Consider the following 23,795-nt stretch of genomic DNA (forward strand, 5'->3'; position numbering starts at 1 on the left):
AAAACACACAGGCACACACAAAACGCACTGAAACACACACACACACACACAAATGAACATAAACACACACATTTTCATGCAAACACACACACACAAACTTATGAACACACACAGACACACACTCACAGATACGCAACACAGACACATACACACACTCATAGACACACATTCACAGATATGGACGCCCACACACACTGATATACACACAAACACACACAGACACCCTTGCACACACACATACAAACACAGACACACACACACACACAAACTTACAGATATGGACACACACACAGATATGTGCATGTGCACACACAAACAGAAACCCTTGCAGGCATACACACACACAGACATACACTTACAGATATAGACACACACACAGACATGCACATGCACACACAGACACACATTCACTGATATGGACACACACACACACACAGACCTGCGCATGAAAACTTGCCCGTATAAACATGCACACAAAGACATACACTTACAGATATGGACACACACTGATATACGCACACACACAGAAACCCTTGCAGGCATACACACACACACACACACACACACACACACATGTACACAGACTTAAACACAAAAAGACAAACACCCACACACGTAAACCTACACACACACACACACACACACACTGAAATACACACTTTTACACAGACATTTACACACAGACACAATGAAATGCACAAACACAGACAAGCACACAGACACACACACACAAGGCACACATGCACAAGCACAAACACACATACAAAAACACACAGGCACACACAAAACGCACTGAAACACACACACACACACACGCACAGACACACACACACACACACACACACACGCAAATTAACATAAACACACACATTTTCATGCAAACACACACACACAAACTTATGAACACACACAGACACACACTCACAGATACGCAACACAGACAGACATACACACACTCATAGACACACATTCACAGATATGGACGCACACACACACACTGATATACACACAAACACACACAGACACCCTTGCACACACACATACAAACACAGACACACACACACACACACAAACTTACAGATATGGACACACACACAGATATGTGCATGTGCACACACAAACAGAAACCCTTGCAGGCATACACACACACAGACATACACTTACAGATATAGACACACACACAGACATGCACATGCACACACAGACACACATTCACTGATATGGACACACACACACACAGACCTGCGCATGAAAACTTGCCCGTATAAACATGCACACAAAGACATACACTTACAGATGTGGACACACACTGATATACGCACACACACAGAAACCCTTGCAGGCATACACACACACACACACACAGACATACACTTACAGAAACTCGTGCACGCATACACACGCACACACAGACACACACTTACAAATATGGACACACAGACAGACATACACATGCAAAAACACTTGCATACACACACACACATGGACATACACAAGCATACACAGACACACATTCACAGATATGGATGCACACATACAGACATGCACACACACCCTTGCATGCATCCACAAACAGACACGCACACCACACACACTTGATCATCATCATTTTCTGTCATGTAGTAAACAATATCAGGGCCACAGATGAGCAACATTACAAGAGCTTTAATCATCTTCATTAATGAACTTTATTAAACTGAATTAGCAGCTCTCATTTCTCTGTACATGAGAGTGTCCTCCTCATTTAATTAGATTCTGAGCAAAAACATAATGACTGTGATATATTATCCTGTGATTTACAGAAGATAGACTCTGAAGCTCAGAGATTTTTCTTGCAAATTAAATACTATTTAAGATCATTTTAGCCCAAAACACTGATTAATTATAATCTGCAATCTGTTCACTTCATACTAATAGATTCAACAGATTTTAGACAGATCACATTAATACCATCACGTTTTTTCAAAATAGACATGTCTTACGCCTGTGATACTCGTACTTTGTGTCTTATTTTAGTGTTTATTATGCTCGTATCTTGCATTTATTGTGCGTTCAGTGTATGTAGAAGCACAGAGTTAAATGTAAATTGAATGTAACGGCACATTAGGAGCACTGCTTTTTTAAATATGTGTCATTCCTGAGATTTTGCATGTGCAGAAACCCTTAGATAGCAGCTAAATATTATGTTTAGCATTTAAATATGTGTTGAAATGCAGTTCATTGCTGTGAAGTAAAGCGTCATTCATTTATTCATTTTCTTCTCGGCTTAGTCTCTTTATTAATCCAGGGTCGCCACTGTGGAATGAACCGCCAACTTATCCAGTACGTTTTTACACAGCTGACACCTTCCTCTCTGGGAAACATCCACACACATTCATTCACACACTCATTCATACACTACGGACAATTTAGCTTACCCAACTCACCTGTACCGCATGTGTTTGGACTGTGGGGGAAACCGGAGCACCCGGAGGAAACCCACGCGAACGCAGGGAGAACATGCAAACTCCACACAGAAACGCCAACTGACCCAGCCGAGGCTCGACCCAGCGACCTTCTTGCTGTGAGGCGACAGCACTACCTACTGCGCCACTGCATCACCCGCAATTCAATCAACTCTAATATTAATGAATGTAATCAAATCTGATGTAATCTAACTGAATGTAATCTAGTGTAATCGACTCGCATGTGATCTAATTTAATCACATGCAGCCTAATCTCATCAAATGTAATTGAATCGAACGTAATTTAAGGTAATCGAATGGAATCAAATGTAATCTTCTCGAATAGAGTATAATTGAATCGAACATTATGCAATTGAATCAAATTAAATTTTATCTCCTCGAATCGAATGTAATCTAATCAAATTTAATCAAATCTAATTGAATCAAATGTAATCAAATAGAATGTAATCTAATTGAATTGCATGTAGTCTAATTCAATCACATGCAATCTAATCTCGTCTAATGTAATCGAATCAAACGTAAGATTTGCAAGAATCTAATCTAATCAAATCTAATGTAATCTAGTGAATAGAATTGAATGTAATCTAATCTAATGTAATCTAATGTATTCTAATCTAATCGTATCGAATGTAATCTAATCAAATGTAATCTAATATATTCTAATTGAATCAAATGTAATATTCTTGAATCGCGTATAATTGAACCGAACATAATACAATTGAATCAAATTAAATGTAATCTTCTCAATCTAATGTAATCTAATTGAATTGTATCTAGTCTAAATAAATCGCATGCAATGTAATCTCCTCAAATGTAATCGAATCAAACGTAATCTAGTGTAATCAATATTAATCAATTGTAATTGATTAAATTTGGATGGAATGTAATCAAATCTAATGCAATCTAATCAAATCATGTGAGTGTGTGCGCGTTTCTAATGGTTGTGTGTTTTTCTCTCAGCTCTAAGAAATACTCTCTCCTGAGCGGCAGTAACCTGTTGATCAGCAGCGTCACGGACGACGATTCGGGAATCTACACCTGCATCGCTCACAACAAACAGCAGAATATCTCTGCGTCCTGCGAGCTCGCTGTACTGGGTGAGTAAATCTGGAAATATCTTACAAAACTGATAATTTTCTCATCATACACACACACAGACACACACACACACACTTGTACCTTCAACTCTGTTATCATCAGCTCTGTTACCTTGAATTTTATTATTGTCAACTCAGTTACTATACTGTTAATTTGTTATTGTCAACTCTCTTTCTCAACTCTCTTATTGTTAACTGTTACCATCAACTCTATTACTTGTTACTATGTAATCAACTCTGTCAACTCTATTACCATAAACTCTGTTATTGTCAACTCTGTTACCATCAACTATTACCATGCCGTCAACTTCGTTACCGTCAACTCTGTTACCATCAACTCTGTTATCGTCAAACAGTTACCATACCATCAACTCTCTTAGTGTCAACTCTGTTATCGTCAACTCTGTTACCGTCAACTTTATTTTCGTCAACTTTTACCATTCCTTAAACTCTGTTATCGTCAACTCTGTTCTCATCAACTTTGTTATCATCAACTGTTTTCATCAACTCTATTATCGTCAACTCTGTTACCATGAACTCTATAATTGTCAACTATTACCATACTGTCAACTCTGTTACCTTACTGTCAACTCTATTATCGTCCACTATTACTATTCTGTCAACTCTGTTACCGTACCATCAACTTTGTTACCTTACTGTCAACTCTTTTATCGTCAACTATTACCCTTCCGTCAACTCTGTTACCTTACTGTTAACTCTTATCGTCAACTATTACTATTCCCTCAACTCTGTTACCATACCGTCAACTCTGTTATCGTCAACTCTGTTACCATGATCTCCCTTATTGTCAACTATTACCATACTGTCAACTCTGTTACCTTACCATCAACTCTATTATCGTCCACCATTACTATACCGTCAACTCTGTTACCGTACTATCAACTCTGTTACCTTACTGTAAATCTATTATCGTCAACTATTACTATTCCCTCAACTCTGTTACTATACGTCAACTCTGTTACCATACCATCAACTCTGTTACCCTACCCTCAACTCTGTTACCTTACCCTCAACTCTGTTACCTTACCGTCAACTCTATTATCGTCAACTATTACTATTCCCTCAACTCTGTTACCTTTCCCTCAACTCTGTTACCTTACCGTCAACTCTATTATCGTCAACTATTACTATTCCCTCAACTCTGTTACCTTACCGTCAACTCTGTTACCTTACTGTCAACTCTATTATCGTCAACTATTACTATTCCCTCAACTGTTACCGTACTACCAAATATGTTACTATAAACTCTATTATTATCAACTATTACCATTCCCTCAACTTTCTTACCTTACTGTCAACTCTATTATCGTCAACCTTTACTATCACGTCAATTCTGTTACCATACCGCCAACTTTGTTACCTTACTGTCAACTCTATTATCAACAACTATAACTATTCCGTCAACTCTGTTACCATACCGTCAACTCATTCATTCATTCATTCATTCATTTTCTTGTCGGCTTAGTCCCTTTATTAATCCGGGGTGGCCACAGCGGAATGAATCGCCAACTTATCCAGCAAGTTTTTATGCAGCGGATCCCCTTCCAGCCGCAACTCATCTCTGGGAAACATCCACACACACATTCACACACACTCTTACACACTAAGGACAATTTAGCCTACCCAATTCACCTGTACCGCATGTGTTTGGACTGTGGGGGAAATTGGAGCACCCAGAGGAAACCCACGCGAAGGCAGGGAGAACATGCAAACTCCACACAGAAACAGCAGCTGAGCCGAGGTTAGAACCAGCGACCCAGCGACCTTCTTGCTAAACACAAGTGTGTTTGTGCGCGTGCGTATGTGTGTGTGCGTATGTGTGTGCACGCGTGTGGTGTCAGAAACTTTTAATTGGTTCCTCAAGATTGTAATTTTAGAAGTCTTATGTGCATTATAGTGTTTCGCTTCTCCTGCACTCTCCACAGACGCCTGTTCTGAGAGATGATGATGATGAATAATTGCCCACCGTCAACTCTATTATCATCAACTATTACCCTTCCGTCAATTCTGTTATCATGGCGTCAACTCTGTTACTTTACTATCAACTCTATTATCGTCAACTATTACTATTCCCTCAACTCTGTTACTTTACCACCAAATCTGTTACTATAAACTCTATTATCATCAACTATTACAATTCCCTCAACTTTGTTACCGTACTGTCAACTCTGTTATTGTCAACTCTGGTACCATGAACTCACTTCTCGTCAGCTATTACCATTCCGTCAACTCTGTTACCATGCCATCAACTTTGCTACCATACCGTCAACTCTGTTATCATCAGCTCTGTCCCTGTGAACTCTATTATTGTCAACTCTGTTATTGTCAACTATATTATTGTTATGCTTTATAGTTTAACATTTAGTAACAGAATCAGGTGTTCTCTATCACATTTAAGCATTCTGCATTATTTTACAGTAATAATGCACTCCTTCTACTGTAAAGTTTACATTTGTTGTACATCATTGCATAGAAAATACTTCTGGATTCACACCAATGCACTGAAGATGGATAAGTGAATATAGCAGAGGGCTGCAGTTTTCAGCAGTGATTCTGACATGATGAAAGCTGTTAAAGTGAATGATATTCCTCCTGAACTCTCTTGATTTTGTCGGAGATGTTCGCTGTGATGGTCTCTGAGGAGCGGCTTCATCTTCATCTACAGAAAGCGCTTCTCTTTTTCTTTTTTACTGCCAGAGGTGTGTGTTTAATTGAAGCCGCGGCCTCGTCTGCGGAGATCAGCCTTTCTGCTTTCGGCACATTCTCTAGTAGACTTAAAAAAAATCATCCGCTTCTTATGATTAAAACACAATCTTTCATCCGGCAGAACAAGACTTTGCCGTTTATAGTTATTGAAAGAGGAAGAATTGCCTTTATATCATTTATGTAAGTCATTCTTTAACTGTGAAGTGTGTTTTATTAGGCTGTGCGGCTTTCAGTTATAGAATTATCTGGTTTTATTGTTAACTGAAATCTAAAATTATTAAAGTTTACTAATTTAGTTTTAACATTTATTATCAATTATTACAAAAATTGTGTTGTTCTGTTTCCTTTCTCCAATCATTCATTTATAAAACCTGTAAACCTTTAATTCGGCTAATAACCAAGGAAATATGTAATATTATCATTAACTTTATGTGCTAAACCTAAAGTGAGAAGAGAATGAACACAAACACATCTGATCTGTGATTAGCCAATCCGATTTGAGCATGAAAGGGAGTGTTTACCAGCAACCAATCAGGATCTGGAACATGAACGATTGGACTTTACTGAACGATTCACTGACGTCACAGAAGCAGTAAACCTGAGGTAACAGCAGTAAACCTGAGGTAACAGCAGTAAACCTGAGGTAACAGCAGTAAACCTGAGGTAACAGCAGTAAACCTGAGGTAACAGCAGTAAATATTCAGGCGGATGGAGAATAAACAGCAGAACAGAAGGCTGATCTTCAAAGAGTCGCTGATCAAATGCAGAAACTCTGAAAACAAGATGAAAATGATGGAAATCAGAATCAGATCAACAAACAGGAGTTTCTCAGGAGTTTAGTTGGAAGCAAAGTTTATCCCTGAACGCTTTAAACACACACACACACCCACACACACCTGTAGAACAACACCAGATGAAGATGCTCAGAAACACACACTGAAGCACTGCTCCACTAGAGATATCACACTACTGCACTGATTGATTGATTGATTGATTGATTGATTGATTACTTGATTGATTGATTGATTTATTGATTGGTTGATTAATTGCTTCAATCATTCAATCATTCATTCACATGACTGATTGACTGACTAACTAATTGATCAGTATGCTCAGTTTAATTGTTTGTTTAGTTGATTAGTAGATTGATTCACAGATTGATTCATTGATTAGGTAATTGATTCATTAATTATTTTATTGATTCATTCATTGACTGGTTGCTTTATCGGTTTACTTTGTTTGATCGATTTATTAGTTGATTGATTCACTAATTGATTGATTGATTGATTAATTGATTGATTGATTTGTTTGCTCATTCACTGACTGGTTGATCAATTTGCTTGGTTTGTTTTATTGACTTTGATTGATTATTATGCTAGTATATAGTATATTCTAATAGTATCAGCACTGTTCCAGCTCATGTGTGGATGTATGTGTGCTAGTGTGTGTAAACGCGGCAAAAGTACACCTTAACATGAAGACCCTAACCCTGACAGGCATTGTTATAATTTATTACTAACCACTATATATATATACAGCCACTGTGCCTTAGGGTCCCACCAGTGACAATATACAGCTATATCACACTGCTACGAGTCTAATATTGCGTTTATACAACAGTTCGATGGCATAATTGTGTATATAAAGTGAAAATCAAACAGGAAGAGTCGAAAAACCCTTTTGTATGATAAACTATTTTCTTCTGCCATTCATTCACATCTGCAGCTGACGTCAGAACAGCAAAAACCGCTGCTCACGACACTGTAGAGCTAGTGTTTAAATGATTCTCTAGCATAATGTCTAAAGTTAAGACAAAACAGCAGATTGTGCTCACATTGTAAGTTTATAGGGCTGAACAGCGTGAAATGCCATCAGTCTACAGAGATTTCCCAGTGTTTCTCTGCTGCAGTCAGGAGATCTCAATAATTAACCCAAAGCAAAGCAAACACTAGCAGATAACTATGGTTTAAATACAGCACTACAACATAGAGATCGACTCAGAATGTCACTTACCTGTTTAATAATGATTTGATCAGCTGTAGTTTGAAATCACACTGAGTGTTTCTCTTCTGAGGGCTTATTATGCGGTCTCTGTCGCCATCTTGTGGCGGAGCGTCAACCCTCTTTGCTCTGCTCAGTATGACAGGTTGATGTCCGCAGATGTGCTGTCCCTCAGAAATGATACACATGTAAAATAGCCACTGTCCTTATAAATAAACTGCGTAGCTCTGATCTAAACAACTACATTCTTGACTAAAAAGCCTCAAAAGTACATGATGTTGTCCAACAGCTGCAACATTTGTCAAGTTGTCGTGAGTTTATTGATCTGCTGTCACTTTCAGTGCAGAATATCAAACACTTTAAAAAAACAAAGGTACTCGAGTTGTCACTGGGCTGGTACCTTTTCAAAAGGTACACATTTGTACCTGAAGGGTCTATATTGGTACCTCAAAAGTATATAATGGTACCTAAAAATTTAAGAGTAACACTTTAGTATTTTTTTAGTTACTAATATGTACCCTTGAGGGGTTTCTGTGTGGAGTTTGCATGTTCTCCCAGCATTCGCGTGGTTTTCCTCCGGGTGCTCCGGTTTCCCCCACAGTCCAAACACATGCGGTACAGGTGAATTGGGTAGGCTAAATTGTCCGTAGTGTGTGTGTGGATCTTTCCCAGAGATGGGTTGCGGCTGAAAGGGCATCCGCTGCATAAAAAACTTGCTGGATAAGTTGGCGGTTCATTCCGCTGTGGCGACCTTGGATTAATAAAAGGGACTAAGCCGACAAGAAAGTGAATGAATGGATAATGTACTATAGCTGAACAGCTAAAGTGTATTTTAACATGATCTTAATTAATATCAATGTTATTTTTCTTTTCATAAGTGGTGTGTTGTGGACCTCTTGGCCAGGTCACCCTTGTAAATGAGATTTCGATCTCAGTGGGTTTTTATCTGGTTATATGAAGTTTCACAAACTAATTTCGAGAGGAGCACGTGATATGATTGACTGCAGCTGGCCACTCATCTACACTCATTGGCTAGCCAATCGGATTGATTCAAACTCACTATAAGTAACCTAGCTAAGATCTACTCCCTTATCTTCGTTTCCCGAAGAAACCCCCCATCCACCCCTTCTCCTCCTTTCCTCTTTTGCCGAGAGGAGCTCTCGAGAACACCTGATCTCGTACTCGCCTCACATGCTTTATGGACCTGGCGGGAGCCCTGGCCTCAACTATCTCCGAGCTCATGGTTCTCTCCCGGGACAGCATGCCAAACCTGCTAACAAGTTGTCAAACAGTATCTAAGTGTGAACTCTTGAAATAAAGTAACGTATAGAGGCAGATGGCACGTACACAGTTATTTTTGACATCACACCTGCCACTCCTCTAATCAAACACAAGTGTGTTTGTGCGCGTGCGTATGTGTGTGTGCGTATGTGTGTGCGCGCGTGTGGTGTCAGAAACTTTTAATTGGTTCCTCAAGATTGTAATTTTAGAAGTCTTATGTGCATTATAGTGTTTCGCTTCTCCTGCACTCTCCACAGACGCCTGTTCTGAGAGATGATGATGAATAAATATATCATGCTCTTTCTGCTAATCAGATTATTTCTTGATTTCTCTCCTCGAGGAACATTAGGTTAGGTCACCGCACCGAGATCTAAAGCAGAAGTATTAATATTAAAGGCTTGCTTTTGAAAGACATTACACATGTTGAGTTTATGATTAAAACAAGAAGACAGCTCTGCTAATGGGGTCAGAGAAATAAACTGAAGTTAAATCTAATTAATTTCTGCACGCAGTTGGCAGATATTTGTTCTTGTTTTCAGCACTAACTATGCACACACACACACACACACACACACACACACACACACACACACACATGCTGTATGTCTTTGTGAAGCAGTTTTAAAAGAGCAGGTAAAAATAAATGCCTTGAATAATAAAAAATAGAGTCAAAGATAACACAAGTGAACACAGCGTGCCGTTTTTAAACACTTCTCCACACTGCAGCGCTGCATAGTGTGTTTGCTCGTGTTATTTGTGACTAATATTTACTTTTGTTTGATGATCTGAAGCATTGAAGTGTGACGAACATGCACAAAAATAAGAAACCAGCAAGGGGTAAGCGGGGCGTCACGGTGTCTTAGTGGTGTGGTGCTCTCGCCTCACAGCACTCAGGTCTCTGGTTCGAGCCTCGGCTGGGTCAGTTGGTGTTTCTGTGTGGAGTTTGCATGTTCTCTCTGTGTTGGCGTGGGTTTCCTCCGGGTGCTCGGGTTCGTACAGCAGTTTAATAGTGTACACTAAATAACAATAATAATAAAGTAGACTGAGACAGACGCCTGTAAAATCAAATGAAAGTGCTGAATATCAGTCTCAGGCTTTTCTAAAATGATGCTTCGTATGAATACTGCGGGCTCTGTCTGTTCCACTAGTGCACTAGTGTGCAGACTCATTAGGGCTCCTAAAGTGTTGTTTATGAAGTGTGTGTGTGTGTGTGTGTGTGTGTGTGTTTCTCTCTGAGACTGAGAGATAATGAATGTTTATTATTTATTAAATTTATTATTTATCATTACCCTTTAATAGCCCGATTAATGATCTGTGTATATATGTGTGTGTGTGTGTGTGTGTGTGTCCGTGCGTGGGTGCATGCATGTTTGTGTGTATGTGAGATTCTTATATAGATGTGTGTTTGAGTTGTGTGTGTGTGTGTGATCTGTATGTCAGTGATGTAAGTGTGTGTGTGTGTGTCAGGCAGAGGTCATGAAGAATAACTCTCTCAGACAGGTTTATCCAGTGTGATTGGAGAGTTTAATGCGCTCTGAGCTGCAGTTTGATGAAGATGAACATGAGAAATTTCCTAAAAAACATTTAAAAAGCTGACAAGAGCCGTAATCCTGATCCATTCACAGATTAAACTGAGTGTGTGTGTGTGTGTGTGTGTGTGTGTGTGTTTCCTCTAGCGGATGAGCAGATATAGTAAATTCAGTGTGATTTATTCTTATTTTGTTAATTTTTTATTTATATTTTTGGTGTTTTTATTATTATTATTGGTATATTTATTATTGTTTTAATTTATTATTATTTTTATTTATGTTTTAAAGCCCCTATTTAGAGCCTCTATTATGGGTTTTTGACAATTGTCGCTATTAATACACGCACTGCGGGCTACACATGTTCTCTCTAACAGCAGTGCGCACACAGGCAAAGGCTACATCTTCAACTACACACACACATCAGGGCCATACCATTACATAAACTGCATGGGGGTAAATCTGGACTGAACCCTTCACTGCTTATACTACACTTCGCATATTTGGCAGAGCTGAAAACAAGACAATTTCTTCCATCGTGGCTAGTGTGGCGCAGATGCTGGAACCTGCCTATATGCATGCGCGACATCGTAAACGGTTTGGCAAGTGTAAGTGCATGAATTTATATATGGGTCACAATTTAAACAACGTGTAAACAGACAGGCAAACAAATCAGATACAGGCAATAAATCGGAATTGGCCATCAAGACCTGACAGTGTAAACAGGGCCTAAGTTACAGGGTGTCGGCAGGGTTGTAAAAGGTAGCCAAAATTAAGGGCATTGAAAAGTTATTGAAAAGACAAGGCATTACATTTTCAATCACATTTTATTACATAAATGTAGAATTAGTGTCAAGCGCAGGCCTTTACTGTAAACTTTGCATGGATTTATTTTATGTTGAGAGTAGGACCTGATATCATGTGAGGTGGTGTGGGAGCTTGGCAACAGAGCCGTGACGTCAACACACCAGGGCTCGAAACTGTGACCATTTTGGTTGCACATGCACCCGAAATTTAATCTATGCGACCTCATAATACATTAGGGGGCATTTGTGTGACTGTATATAAAGGTAGCAGTGTGACCTGTAGTGTCCCTGCTGCTATTTTGGGTTATATTAGCTGTTGATCACTCAAGGCTGTCAAATGACAGTGAGCTTTTGTGACCGTGGGAAATGCAAACGGCTGAACAGACTTGCAAACCCCACCTAAAGTTACAAATAATGACACTGATGAGAGTGATCATGTGGTGAATGTTGATCCGCCAGCCGAGATCAATCCAGTGTTTTTGGAGAAGGTGCCTGAATCTCGATGTGTTGCATTCACTGCGTGTTCAGCGCTAATCTCTGCTAAATGTAAACCTTAACAGTGTACACATCATTGCCAAAGAAGCTCGTCTTTACTAAGTTTAATCTGATGCAGCTCATAACAAAGAGCGGTATTGTGCAGGTGGTCACCGGGAGAATCTTGCTCTGCCTGCTCATATATTGGGGCCGGCCGACTTGCCTGCTTTACTCCACAAATACAGAGAACTGTAAATCAGCTCATAACGAGACTGAGCATTTACAATCACACAAACTCAAACCCAAACCTTTAAAGAGGCAGAAGTGAGACTTGACTTCCTTCCTTTTGTCCATTCTTTCTTGAGGTGTTTATTATTCTATTTAGTCACTCATGACTAAAGTTTTTAACTTGTTTAGCATTGAATTAAATCATTTATTAAAATATTCTGTTTGTTTTGTAGCAGAAATATTATTTATTAAACTGACATGCATGTAAAAACAATAGTGCAAAATCATATTCCATACTGCAATGCTTCATTTGTGTTTGATGCAAACCATACATTTATTTTTCATGATAACAGTGAAAGACAGACTTTTTATACCACATAACTCACATCCCAACACATTCAAGGCAGCATGATCATGAGAAATGTTGGTATTATTGTCATCATCGTCATCATTACTATTTAATAATTATTACACATACATTTTGGTCAAGTCATCACAGCATTAGTTAGTTGTTTCAGGTTTTTTGCTTGTCCTGATTGATGTTGTTTTCAAATCCAGTAAATCCCTCAATATAGTTTGCAGTGGTGCTCATTCATTTTTGGTGGTGCTCCTGCATTTTTGGTGGTGCTCCTGCATTTTTGGTGGTGCTCATTCATTTTTGGTGGTGCTCCTGCATTTTTGGTGGTGCTCCTGCATTTTTGGTGGTGCTCATTCATTTTTGGTGGTGCTCCTGCATTTTTGGTGGTGCTCCTGCATTTTTGGTGGTGCTCCTGCATTTTTGGTGGTGCTCCTGCATTTTTTTTTTTTGGTGCTCCTAAATATTTAAAGTTGGGAGCACTGGTGTAAAAAGGATCATTTCGAGCCCGGGCACAGAATTTATCGACACAGTTCAGCACGATTAGCCCCTTTCACACATACAGACCTTTCCGGAAAATTACCGGCGATTTTCCGGAAAGCTTGTATGTGTGAACAGGTCCTTTTTGAAAATACCGGTAAATTCGTTCTGGCTATTTTCCGGAAAGAGAAGTTGTAACATTACCGGCAATTTGCCGGAATGCTGCGCTGTGTGAATGCAGAAGGAAGACTGCCGTAATAAGCGCGTGCATGTCTAGAATGTGCTGACGTGAGACGTCTGCTTTAGCCAATCACAACAGTCAGACGCATTTACTTCTGCGCGGTTTGTGAGAATAAAAGCCTTTAAATATTTTTCCAGACACATTTAGCTGCTAGAAGTTAGTCAGATCACGTTTATATGTTCTTCTTAATGCCACCTGTGTAAATAATCATCAATAAGATGCTTATGATAAGCCGTTGTTTTCACCTTCAAGCTTTGCGTGTGCCTGTGAAACAGCCTGTGAGCGCCTGCACAATTATGAACATCTCGACATGCGAAAGTGATCCTGCGAAAGTTGTTCACAATATTGATCATCAACTGAGTTTGTAATTTAGTCAAATGTTTACAAACACAAGCGCAGCCGTTTAAAGCTCATTTGTGGTGAATGATGTCAGAATTTACCGGTATTTTGGAATGGATGTGTGAATGCTCTTTTCCGGAAAATTTCCGTAACGTCCTCGCCTGTGTGAACAGCGCTTTTTTCAATATACCGGTAAAGTCGTTCCGGAAATTTTCCAGATATTTACCGGGATCACTGTGTGAAAGGGGCTATTGTCTAACCGTGCCTAGAATGGTTTTTAACCGTGCTTCGTTATTCCAGGCTCAGTGGCAGGCCCGGATTAAGAACTCAGGGGCCCCTGGGCACATTGTCTTGTATGGCCCCCTACCCGACCGCAACCCTTTAGTTGAATTAAAAAAAAAAAAAAGAATAAGATAATAATTTTAAAATAATAAGAATTTTTAATTTGTTGCCCACATATTTAAATGAATGTATATATATAGTATAAGCTATATATACAAAGATATAACTTATTTTCAAAGTATTGAAAAAAATACTAATAAAATTTGTGAAAATTCATGTTTTTTAGTATACTTGTTCAAGTTCACTGAAACACTACTACATACATTATAGTACAAATATATATATATATATAATTTTAAAGTGTGTTTGTAATGTATAACTTTTATAAACGTATAAAGCACATTATTGGCATGGCATTAAACACACAATGCCTCTCCAATCTAGTTCTGTGGATCTGAGTCTTTCATAACACAGACACACTTATTAATGATTTGCTGTCTCTCTCCTTCTCTCCCGGTATTTTCTCTACTCTCCTCGTGATGAAAAGTAGGCAATCAGCATTGATCAACTTGACTATAAACCTAATGTTGCTAACATTTAACACCAGGTGGAAAATAACTGTTTATAGAATATAACCACTATTTAGATGCTCATATGAAATAGGCTAACGTTAAACATTATTAAATACCCACGAGGCACTTGTGACTTTACAGTATATCACATTTGAATAATTTAATATTTTTTCCAGTTAAAACTAAATATATCTCTAATCTGATATGTACAGGGAGAGAAAAAGTAGCATGAGTTCAGCAGATGGTGGATTCGAACCGGGTTGATGATCGAAGATGTTTTGCTGTGCGCTTTACCTGGTACTCCACTCACGCTGTAATTCTAATTCACTCTTAACTCATGTTGTCTCTGTCAATCAGGCAGTGATGGGCGTAAACCATGAACAGCTTATTCCAACTAGGTGCGCTATTTACACTTAGCCTAAAAAGACACTCTGAAATTGGCTTTTTTCCTTCCCTCACAGAGGCCCCAAGTGCGCACGGGCCCCTGGGCCTGTGCCTATAAGGGCTATTGGTTAATCCGGCACTGCTCAGTGAAGAATTAAGTGTAACCGTACCAAACTGTTCTTAGACGAGCGGCTATTGACATTGATGACATATATGACATTGATTAAACACTATGGACAAAGGCCCATTGTGACATCTTGATGAATCCCTCTGCTTTACCTGACTGCATATGTTATCTGCAATGTGTTACTCCATTTGGAAAGAGATTTCATGTACGCCACTACAGTTGCAGCTGGTATAATTTTTTTGAAGGTATTAAAAAGGTTGTAAAAGGTATTAAATTAAGCATAAGAAGTTCTGTATATCCCCTGATTTAAGTTAATTGCACTGTTTATTTATTTAGTTTTCATTTATTCTTTTCATTTTCAGTTTAATAATTCTTTATTTTAAATGTTTTTATTGATTATATTATTTATTATTGTGTTTTTATTGTAAATATTTAACAAATCTCAGGTGTTTTGTGTTGGTGTAAACTGACAGTGTCAGAGGACTGCTGTTCTCTCTCCACGTCTGTCAATCCTGAAAATGAGTCCATCTCTCCACACACACGCCTGGGTTAATCAGTGTGTGTGTGTGTGTGTGTGTGTTTATTGTGGTGTAAACAGTGGTGTGTAATTAGTGTGTGTGTGTGTTCTAATCCTGAAGCCCGTGAGTGGAGGATTATGGCTGATTTCTGCCCTCGCTGTCTCTAGATTCATAAATTATGCATTATTGTTTGACAATACAAAATTGAAATGAGCTTTTATTGTCATAACAACCAGTTTCCCTGTTGCACACACACACACACACACACACACACACACACACACACACACACACACACACACACACACACACACACACACACACACACACACACTTACATATACATACTCACAAACAATCTCACTCATGTACACATACACACACACACACACACACATACATACACACACACACTTACATATACGTACATACGCACAATCTCCCGCATACACATACACACACATATACCCACACACTTAATTATACATACACACAATCTCTTGCATACACACACACACAAAATTGCGTGCACTCTCACTTGCAAACACACAAAACACACACACAAACACACACAAACACACACAAAAAAACACTGACATACACACTCACACACTTACTGTATACACATACATACGCACAAACAATCACACACACACACACACACACGCACACACACACAGTCTTACATATACACACACACAAACAATCACACACACACACACACACACGCACACACACACAGTCTTACATATACACACGCACAAACAATTTCACTCATGTGCACTTACACACACACACACACACACACACACACACACACACACACATACACACAAACAATCTCACTCATGTGCACGCACACACACACACACACACACACACACACACACACACACACACACACACACACACACACACACATAAACACACACATACATATAAACGCACACACAAACACTCACAAAAACAGTCACACACTAACACACACTCTTACATACACACACACACACACACATACATGTAAACACACACACACATTTTTATATGAACAGGCAAACACACACTCAGAGATTCTTTAGGAAACACAAACACGCATGCAAACACACTTAGATACAATCACACTTATAGTTACACACATACACACACACACCAACACACACAGCAACACACACACACACACACACACACAGAGTCACAAACACTTACTGAGACATACATCACAATCTTTAACACACTTTAAAAGTGACAGGCCTCTCTCTCTCACACACACACACACACACACACACACACACACACACACACACACACACACACACACACACACACACATGTGTCCACTGGGAGACATGTAGGGTTTAAATGTCAACAGCAGCGCGACAGGCTGTCACTGACTCTCTCCTGAGACACACACACACACACATACGCACACAGATGGGCACAGCAGATGTGTGTGTGTGTGTGTGTCTCTGTGTGAATGGGCCCCAGCAGGAGTCTTTATTCTCTCCGTCTTTTGTGATGTAAATGTGAGCCTCATGTGTTCACCTGTGTGAAGCTCCATCTTCATCTCTAATATCCTCTTCATCATCACTCCATACACACACACACACACACACACACACACACACACACACACACACACACACACACACACACACACACAAGGAGAACATGCAAACTCTACACAGAAACACCAACTGACCCAGCTTGGACTGGAACCAGTGACCTTCTTGCTGTGAGCCCACAGTGCTGTTCGCTGAGCCACTGTGACGCCCCTACATGAACAGTATATATTACTTTTAAAGGTGTAGAAAGAAAGAGAGAGAGAGAGAGAGAGAGAGAGAGAGAGAGAGAGAGAGAGAGAGAATAATAATAATAGAAGGAAACTACACACTACAACTAGAAATGTTACAGGTTTAAACCCATACTGAAGTAAATGTTGCGCAGTATTATTAGATGTGTGTGTGTGTGTGTGTGTGTGTGTGTGGTGTTCAGCTGTGTGTGAGAGGATCATGGCAGATGTTTGCTGGTTTTTAACCCGCTGTAATTGGTGTTTGAGCTCATGGCCTCAGGTGATGGAGAGACGCCCTGCTTTTAATGGAAATCGTTTGTGCTTAATTAGTGCAATACAGCGCAGATAAAGATACATGCAGCTAATGACGTATTGATGCTGACGCTTCCGACATGCAGATTAAAGCGGCCGCTTCCGCTCTGCGTGTGTGTCTGTGTGTGTGTGATTGTTGGAAAGAAAGCGCTTTAGCTAATGGTGTAGAACGGCGGCGGTGTAATTAATTTGATGGAAGGGAATGGCCGCGGGCCTGCATGTGCTGCGTCTGCATTTCTGCCTTGTTCAAAGCGCCGCTGAGAGCTCGTGTCGGGATATTGATCAAGCATGCTTAGTGGATCACGCTGGGCTTTAGTCTGCCTTTGATTCAGGTTTAGAGAGAATCACAGGACGGATGTATTTTAGAGGCTCGGCGGGGCGTCTGTACTACAGCTGCGGCTGCTCAGGTGTTATAGTAGCTCAGCGGGCATCTGTAGGGTTGCCGGGTTTTCACAACAAATCTGCACACTGCCCAATCGAAGCTAGTTCAAAATCAGCCCAAAAGCCAATCAAAACTAGCCCCATGGACAATAAAAACTAGCCCAAAACTAGTTCAATAGACAATCAAAGCTAACCTAATGGACAATCAAAGCTAGCTTAAACTAGCCCAATATCCAATCAAACTAGCTTAAAAATAGTCCAAATGGCCAATCAAAACAATCCCAATGGCCAATCAAAACTAGATAAAAATAGCCCAGGGGCCAATCAAAGCTATCCCAAAACAAACACAATGACCAGTCAAAACTAGCTTAAAACTATTCTAATGGCCAGTCAAAACAAACCCAATATCCATTCAAAGCTAGCTAGCTCAATTTCCAATCAGGATTAGCCCAATAGCCAATCAAAACGAGTGTAAAACTGGCTCAATGTCCAATCAAAACTAGCCAATTGCGAATCAAAACTAGCTCAAAACTGGCCCAATGGCCTATCAAAACTAGCTTAAAACTAGCCCAACAGCCAATCAAATCTAGCTTAAAACTAGCCCAACAGCTAATCAAATCTAGCTTAAAACTAGCCCAACAGCCAATCAAAGCTAGCTTAAAACTATTCCAAATGGCCAATCAAAACAAGGCCAATATCCAATCAAAACTAGTTCAACGAGCATCAAAACTATCCCAAAACAATCTCAATGGGCAATCAAAACTAGATAAGAAATAGCCCATGGGCCAATCAAAGCTATCCCTAAACAAGCCCAATGACCTGTCAAAATAGCTTAAAACTACCCTAATGGCCAATCAAAACAAACCCAATATCCATTCAAAGCTAGCTAGCTCAATTTCCGAACAGGATTAGCCCAATAACCAATCAAAACTAGTGTAAAACTGTCTCAATGTCCAATCAAAACTAGCCAATTGCGAATCAAAACTAGCTCAAAACTGGCCCAATGGCCTATTAAAACTAGCTTAAAACTAGTCCAACAGCCAATCAAATCTAGCTTAAAACTAGCCCAAAAGCCAATCAAAGCTAGCTTAAAACTATTCCAAATGGCCAATCAAAACAAGGCCAATATCCAATCAAAACTAGTTCAACGAGCATCAAAACTATCCCAAAACAATCTCAATGGGCAATCAAAACTAGATAAGAAATAGCCCATGGGCCAATCAAAGCTATCCCTAAACAAGCCCAATGACCTGTCAAAATAGCTTAAAACTACCCTAATGGCCAATCAAAACAAACCCAATATCCATTCAAAGCTAGCTAGCTCAATTTCCGAACAGGATTAGCCCAATAGCCAATCAAAACTAGTGTAAAACTGTCTCAATGTCCAATCAAAAATAGCCAATTGCGAATCAAAACTAGCTCAAAACTGGCCCAACAGCCAATCAAAGCTAGCTTAAAACTAGCCTGATGTCCAATCAAGACTAGCTTAAAACCAGCCTGATGTCTAATAAAGATTAGCCCAATAGCCAATCAAAATTACCCCAAAACAAGCAAAATGGTCAATCAATACTAGCCCAATCAAAATTTGCTTAAAACTATCCCCAAACTAACCCAACTGACGAACAAAACAAGCCTAATGGCCAATCAAATCTAGCTTAAAACTAACCCAATGGCCAATCAAAGCCAGACTTAATAACCACCCTGCTGAAAAATCCAGCTTAAGGCCTAGGAATGTTTGGCTGGTTTTAGCTGGTCGACCAGCCTGGTTTTAGAGGTGTTTTGGCCATTCCAGGCTGGTTTCCAGCCATTTCCAGCCTGGTCTTAGCTGGCCAGGCTGGAAAATGACCAGCCAAATCCAGCCAAAACCAGCTTGACCAGCCTGGTTTAAGCTGGACATAGCTGGTTTTGGCTGGACTCCCAACTTGGGTAGGCTGGTCAAGCTGGTTTTAGCTGTTCATCTCCCAGCCTGACCAGCTAAGACCAGGCTGGAAATGGCTGAAAACCAGCCTGGAAGTGGCCAAAACCCCTCTAAAAAACCCAGCTTGGTCGACCAGCTAAAACCAGCCAACCAGCCTAGGCTGGCTTAAGCTGGATTTTTCATCAGGGCAAAAAAAACCCAGCCCAGTGGCCAATCAAAACAAACCCAAAACTAACCTAATGGCCAGTCAAACTAGTTGAAAACTACCCGAATATCCAATCAAGACAAGCCCAATATCCAATCTTAGCAAGCTCAAAACTAGCCCAATATCTAATCAAAACTAGTGTAAAACGGGCCCAGTGGACAATCAAGACTGGCCCAAATAATCAATCAAAACTAGCTTAAAACTAGCTCAATGGCCAATCAAAACAGTCACCATAACCAATCAAAACTTTTCTAATAGCCAGTCAAAACTAGCTTAAAACTAGCCCAATGGCCAATCAAAACTAGTGGAATGTTAATATAATTGTAGAGTGTGTTTTCAGGCTGTTGAGTACATCATCATCTGCTTCAGTCTTCAGGCTGTTGTTGTTTGCTCTTCATCTGCCGTTCTGCATCACCTCGCTCATTTCTCCTGGTTAAAGTGGACAAACATCACAGATCCATTAGACTCCAGTAATGGCGGAGCTGGACGTCTGATCAGTGTGGGCTTTTGAAGACGAGCGCTCAGACTATTATTGAGATGAAGCCGATCGATAGGTAATTTTCCTGCTGAAATGAGCCTTTGATTGTGTGGCGGAGCATCGGCTGTGGGTTTGCCTTTAATCATCACACTCATCACCTCAGTCGCTTCAGCAGCAGCAGCAGCAGCACATGCTCTCAACACTGCACTCTTACACATTAATGATGCGCTCATCATCAGCTCCTCTCTGTCTGTCTGTCTGGCTGTCTGTCTGTCTGTCTGTCTGTCTGTCTTTCTGTCTGTCTGTCTGTCTCTCTGTCTGTCTGTCTGTCTGTCTGTCTGTCTGTCTGGCTGTCTCTCTCTCTGTCTGGCTGGCTGGCTGTCTGTCTCTCTGTCTGTCTGTCTGTCTGTCTGTCTGTCTGTCTGGCTGTCTGTCTCTCTGTCTGGCTGGCTGGCTGGCTGTCTCTCTGTCTGGCTGTCTGTCTGGCTGTCTGTCTGTCTGGCTGGCTGTCTGTCTCTCTGTCTGTCTGGCTGTCTGTCTGTCTGTCTGGCTGGCTGGCTGTCTGTCTCTCCGTCTGTCTGGCTGTCTGTCTCTCTGTCTGGCTGTCTGTCTGGCTGTCTGTCTGTCTGGCTGGCTGTCTGTCTCTCTGTCTGTCTGGCTTTCTGTCTGTCTGTCTGGCTGTCTCTCTGTCTGTCTGTCTGTCTGTCTGTCTGGCTGTCTCTCTGTCTGTCTGTCTGTCTGTCTGTCTGTCTGTCTGTCTGTCTCTCTGTCTGGCTGTCTGTCTGTCTGTCTGTCTGTCTCTCTGTCTGTCTGTCTATCTGTCTGTCTGGCTGTCTGTCTGGCTGTCTGTCTCTCTGTCTGTCTGTCTGGCTGTCTCTCTGTCTGTCTGTCTGTCTGTCTCTCTCTCTGTCTGTCTCTCTGTCTGGCTGTCTGTCTGTCTGTCTGGCTGTCTCTCTGTCTGTCTGTCTGTCTGTCTGTCTCTCTCTCTGTCTGTCTCTCTGTCTGGCTGTCTGTCTCTCTGTCTCTCTGTCTGTCTGTCTGTCTGTCTGGCTGTCTCTCTGTCTGTCTGTCTGTCTGTCTGTCTCTCTCTTTGTCTGTCTCTCTGTCTGGCTGTCTGTCTCTCTGTCTGTCTGTCTGTCTGTCTGTCTGTCTGTCTGTCTGGCTGGCTGGCTGGCTGGCTGGCCATTTGTTTCTCTCTCTGTCTGTGTGTCCGTCCATCTTTCCGTTTGTTTGTTTGTTTGTTTGTCTGTCTATCTATCTGTCTGTCTGTCTGTCTGTCCATCTGTCTGTCTGTCCTTCTGTGGTTTTATCTGGAGGTCTGAGGTTAAGCTGTTCTGTTTTGGCTACAGATTTGATAGGATTATGTTTATCTATTGACAGTAGTGTGTGTGCATGTGCATGCGTGCGTGTGTGTGCATGTGCGTGCATGCGTGTGTGTGTGTGTGTGTGAGATGCTGGATTTGCAGCTGTTTGTCTGCTTGATTATTTGAAGTGGTGTGTTTGCTGTGAGCAGGTTTTGAAGATTAGCGAGGTCAGGAGTGAAGCACCATGCAGATACATCTCATTATGCTTTCTCCCACACTACACCATGAGTGAACCCGCTCTCCTCAGTCTGTTTACACTGATAAACTGCTAAACTGACCCTGTTAACTGCTTATTGCTTTAATATTAGCTAATACTGCTACACATGTGGACATACAGTGGTTTAAATTGTCTCGCAGGACCACAGTGTTACATAAATAACCACAATCATAAATATGAACACAACACTGGACATAAGAGATGTTTAAACATAACTAACATGCTGGAGTGGATACTACTAAGTATGCATGCACTATACATACGTTACACAAGTACTTTTACATAAAACATAACAATATGCTAGCTGAAAACAAGGTTGACATGATTTGTGGTTCACAGGCAATCACTGGTTTCCTTATTGAGTCCTTGTAAGATGGAGTTTAGGTAAAGTGTGTGGTGCATATTGGGTGTGGAGAGTGTTTCTACAGGTGGTTTGTCCACCTCACTCACCTGTATGAAGCACAGTCAGAAGTGTACAGTGCATGGTCCAGTCTTCAGGCTGGATGCGTGTTGATGGGTAAACTGGTTTTTGAGATGATCTGCTGATGTTTATAGTGTTATCTTTCTCTCTGTGTCTTCAGTGCCGCCTCAGTTTCTCAACTACCCGTCAAACACATATGCGTATGAAAGCTCAGACATTGAGATGGAGTGTGCAGTGACTGGAAACCCACAACCTGTCGTCCGCTGGGTGAAGAACGGAGAGGTCGTTGTTCCCAGTGACTACTTTCAGATCGTGGTAAGAAAAATACATTTCATTTGCTTCTTTCATAGAATTTTTTATACATATCATCAACTGGGGTATCATCAACTCTCTTACCCGTCAACTCTGTTATCGTCAACTCTGTTACCCGTCAACTGTGTTATCATCAACTCTGTTATCGTCAACTCTGTTATCGTCAACTCTGTTATCATCAATTCTGTTATCATCAATTCTGTTATCGTCAGCTCTGTTATCCGTTATCTCTAATATTGTCAACTCTGTTATCCGTCAACTCTGTTATTGTCAACTCTGTTATTGTCAACTCTGTTATCGTCAACTCTGTTATTGTCATCTATGTTATCATCAACTCTGTTATCGTCAACTCTGTTATCCGTCAACTCTGTTATTGTCAACTCTGTTATTGTCAACTCTGTTATCGTCAACTCTGTTATTGTCATCTATGTTATCATCAACTCTGTTATCGTCAACTCTGTTATCCGTCAACTCTGTTATTGTCAACTCTGTTAT

General features: G+C 40.4%; 1 protein-coding gene across 11 annotated transcripts in view; it reads left to right on the top strand.

Moving 5' to 3' along the window:
* Positions 1–23,795, top strand: part of dcc (DCC netrin 1 receptor) — a 402,326-nt gene that overhangs the window by 244,669 nt on the left and 133,862 nt on the right. For all 11 annotated transcript variants that reach the window (XM_073950897.1, XM_073950899.1, XM_073950890.1 and 8 more), the window contains 2 exon segments: positions 3,426–3,562; positions 23,149–23,303. In XM_073950897.1, coding sequence (XP_073806998.1) covers positions 3,426–3,562; positions 23,149–23,303 — 292 coding nt within the window.

The sequence above is a fragment of the Danio rerio genome, chromosome 5 (assembly GCF_049306965.1).
Source record: "Danio rerio strain Tuebingen ecotype United States chromosome 5, GRCz12tu, whole genome shotgun sequence".
NCBI lineage: Eukaryota > Metazoa > Chordata > Actinopteri > Cypriniformes > Danionidae > Danio > Danio rerio.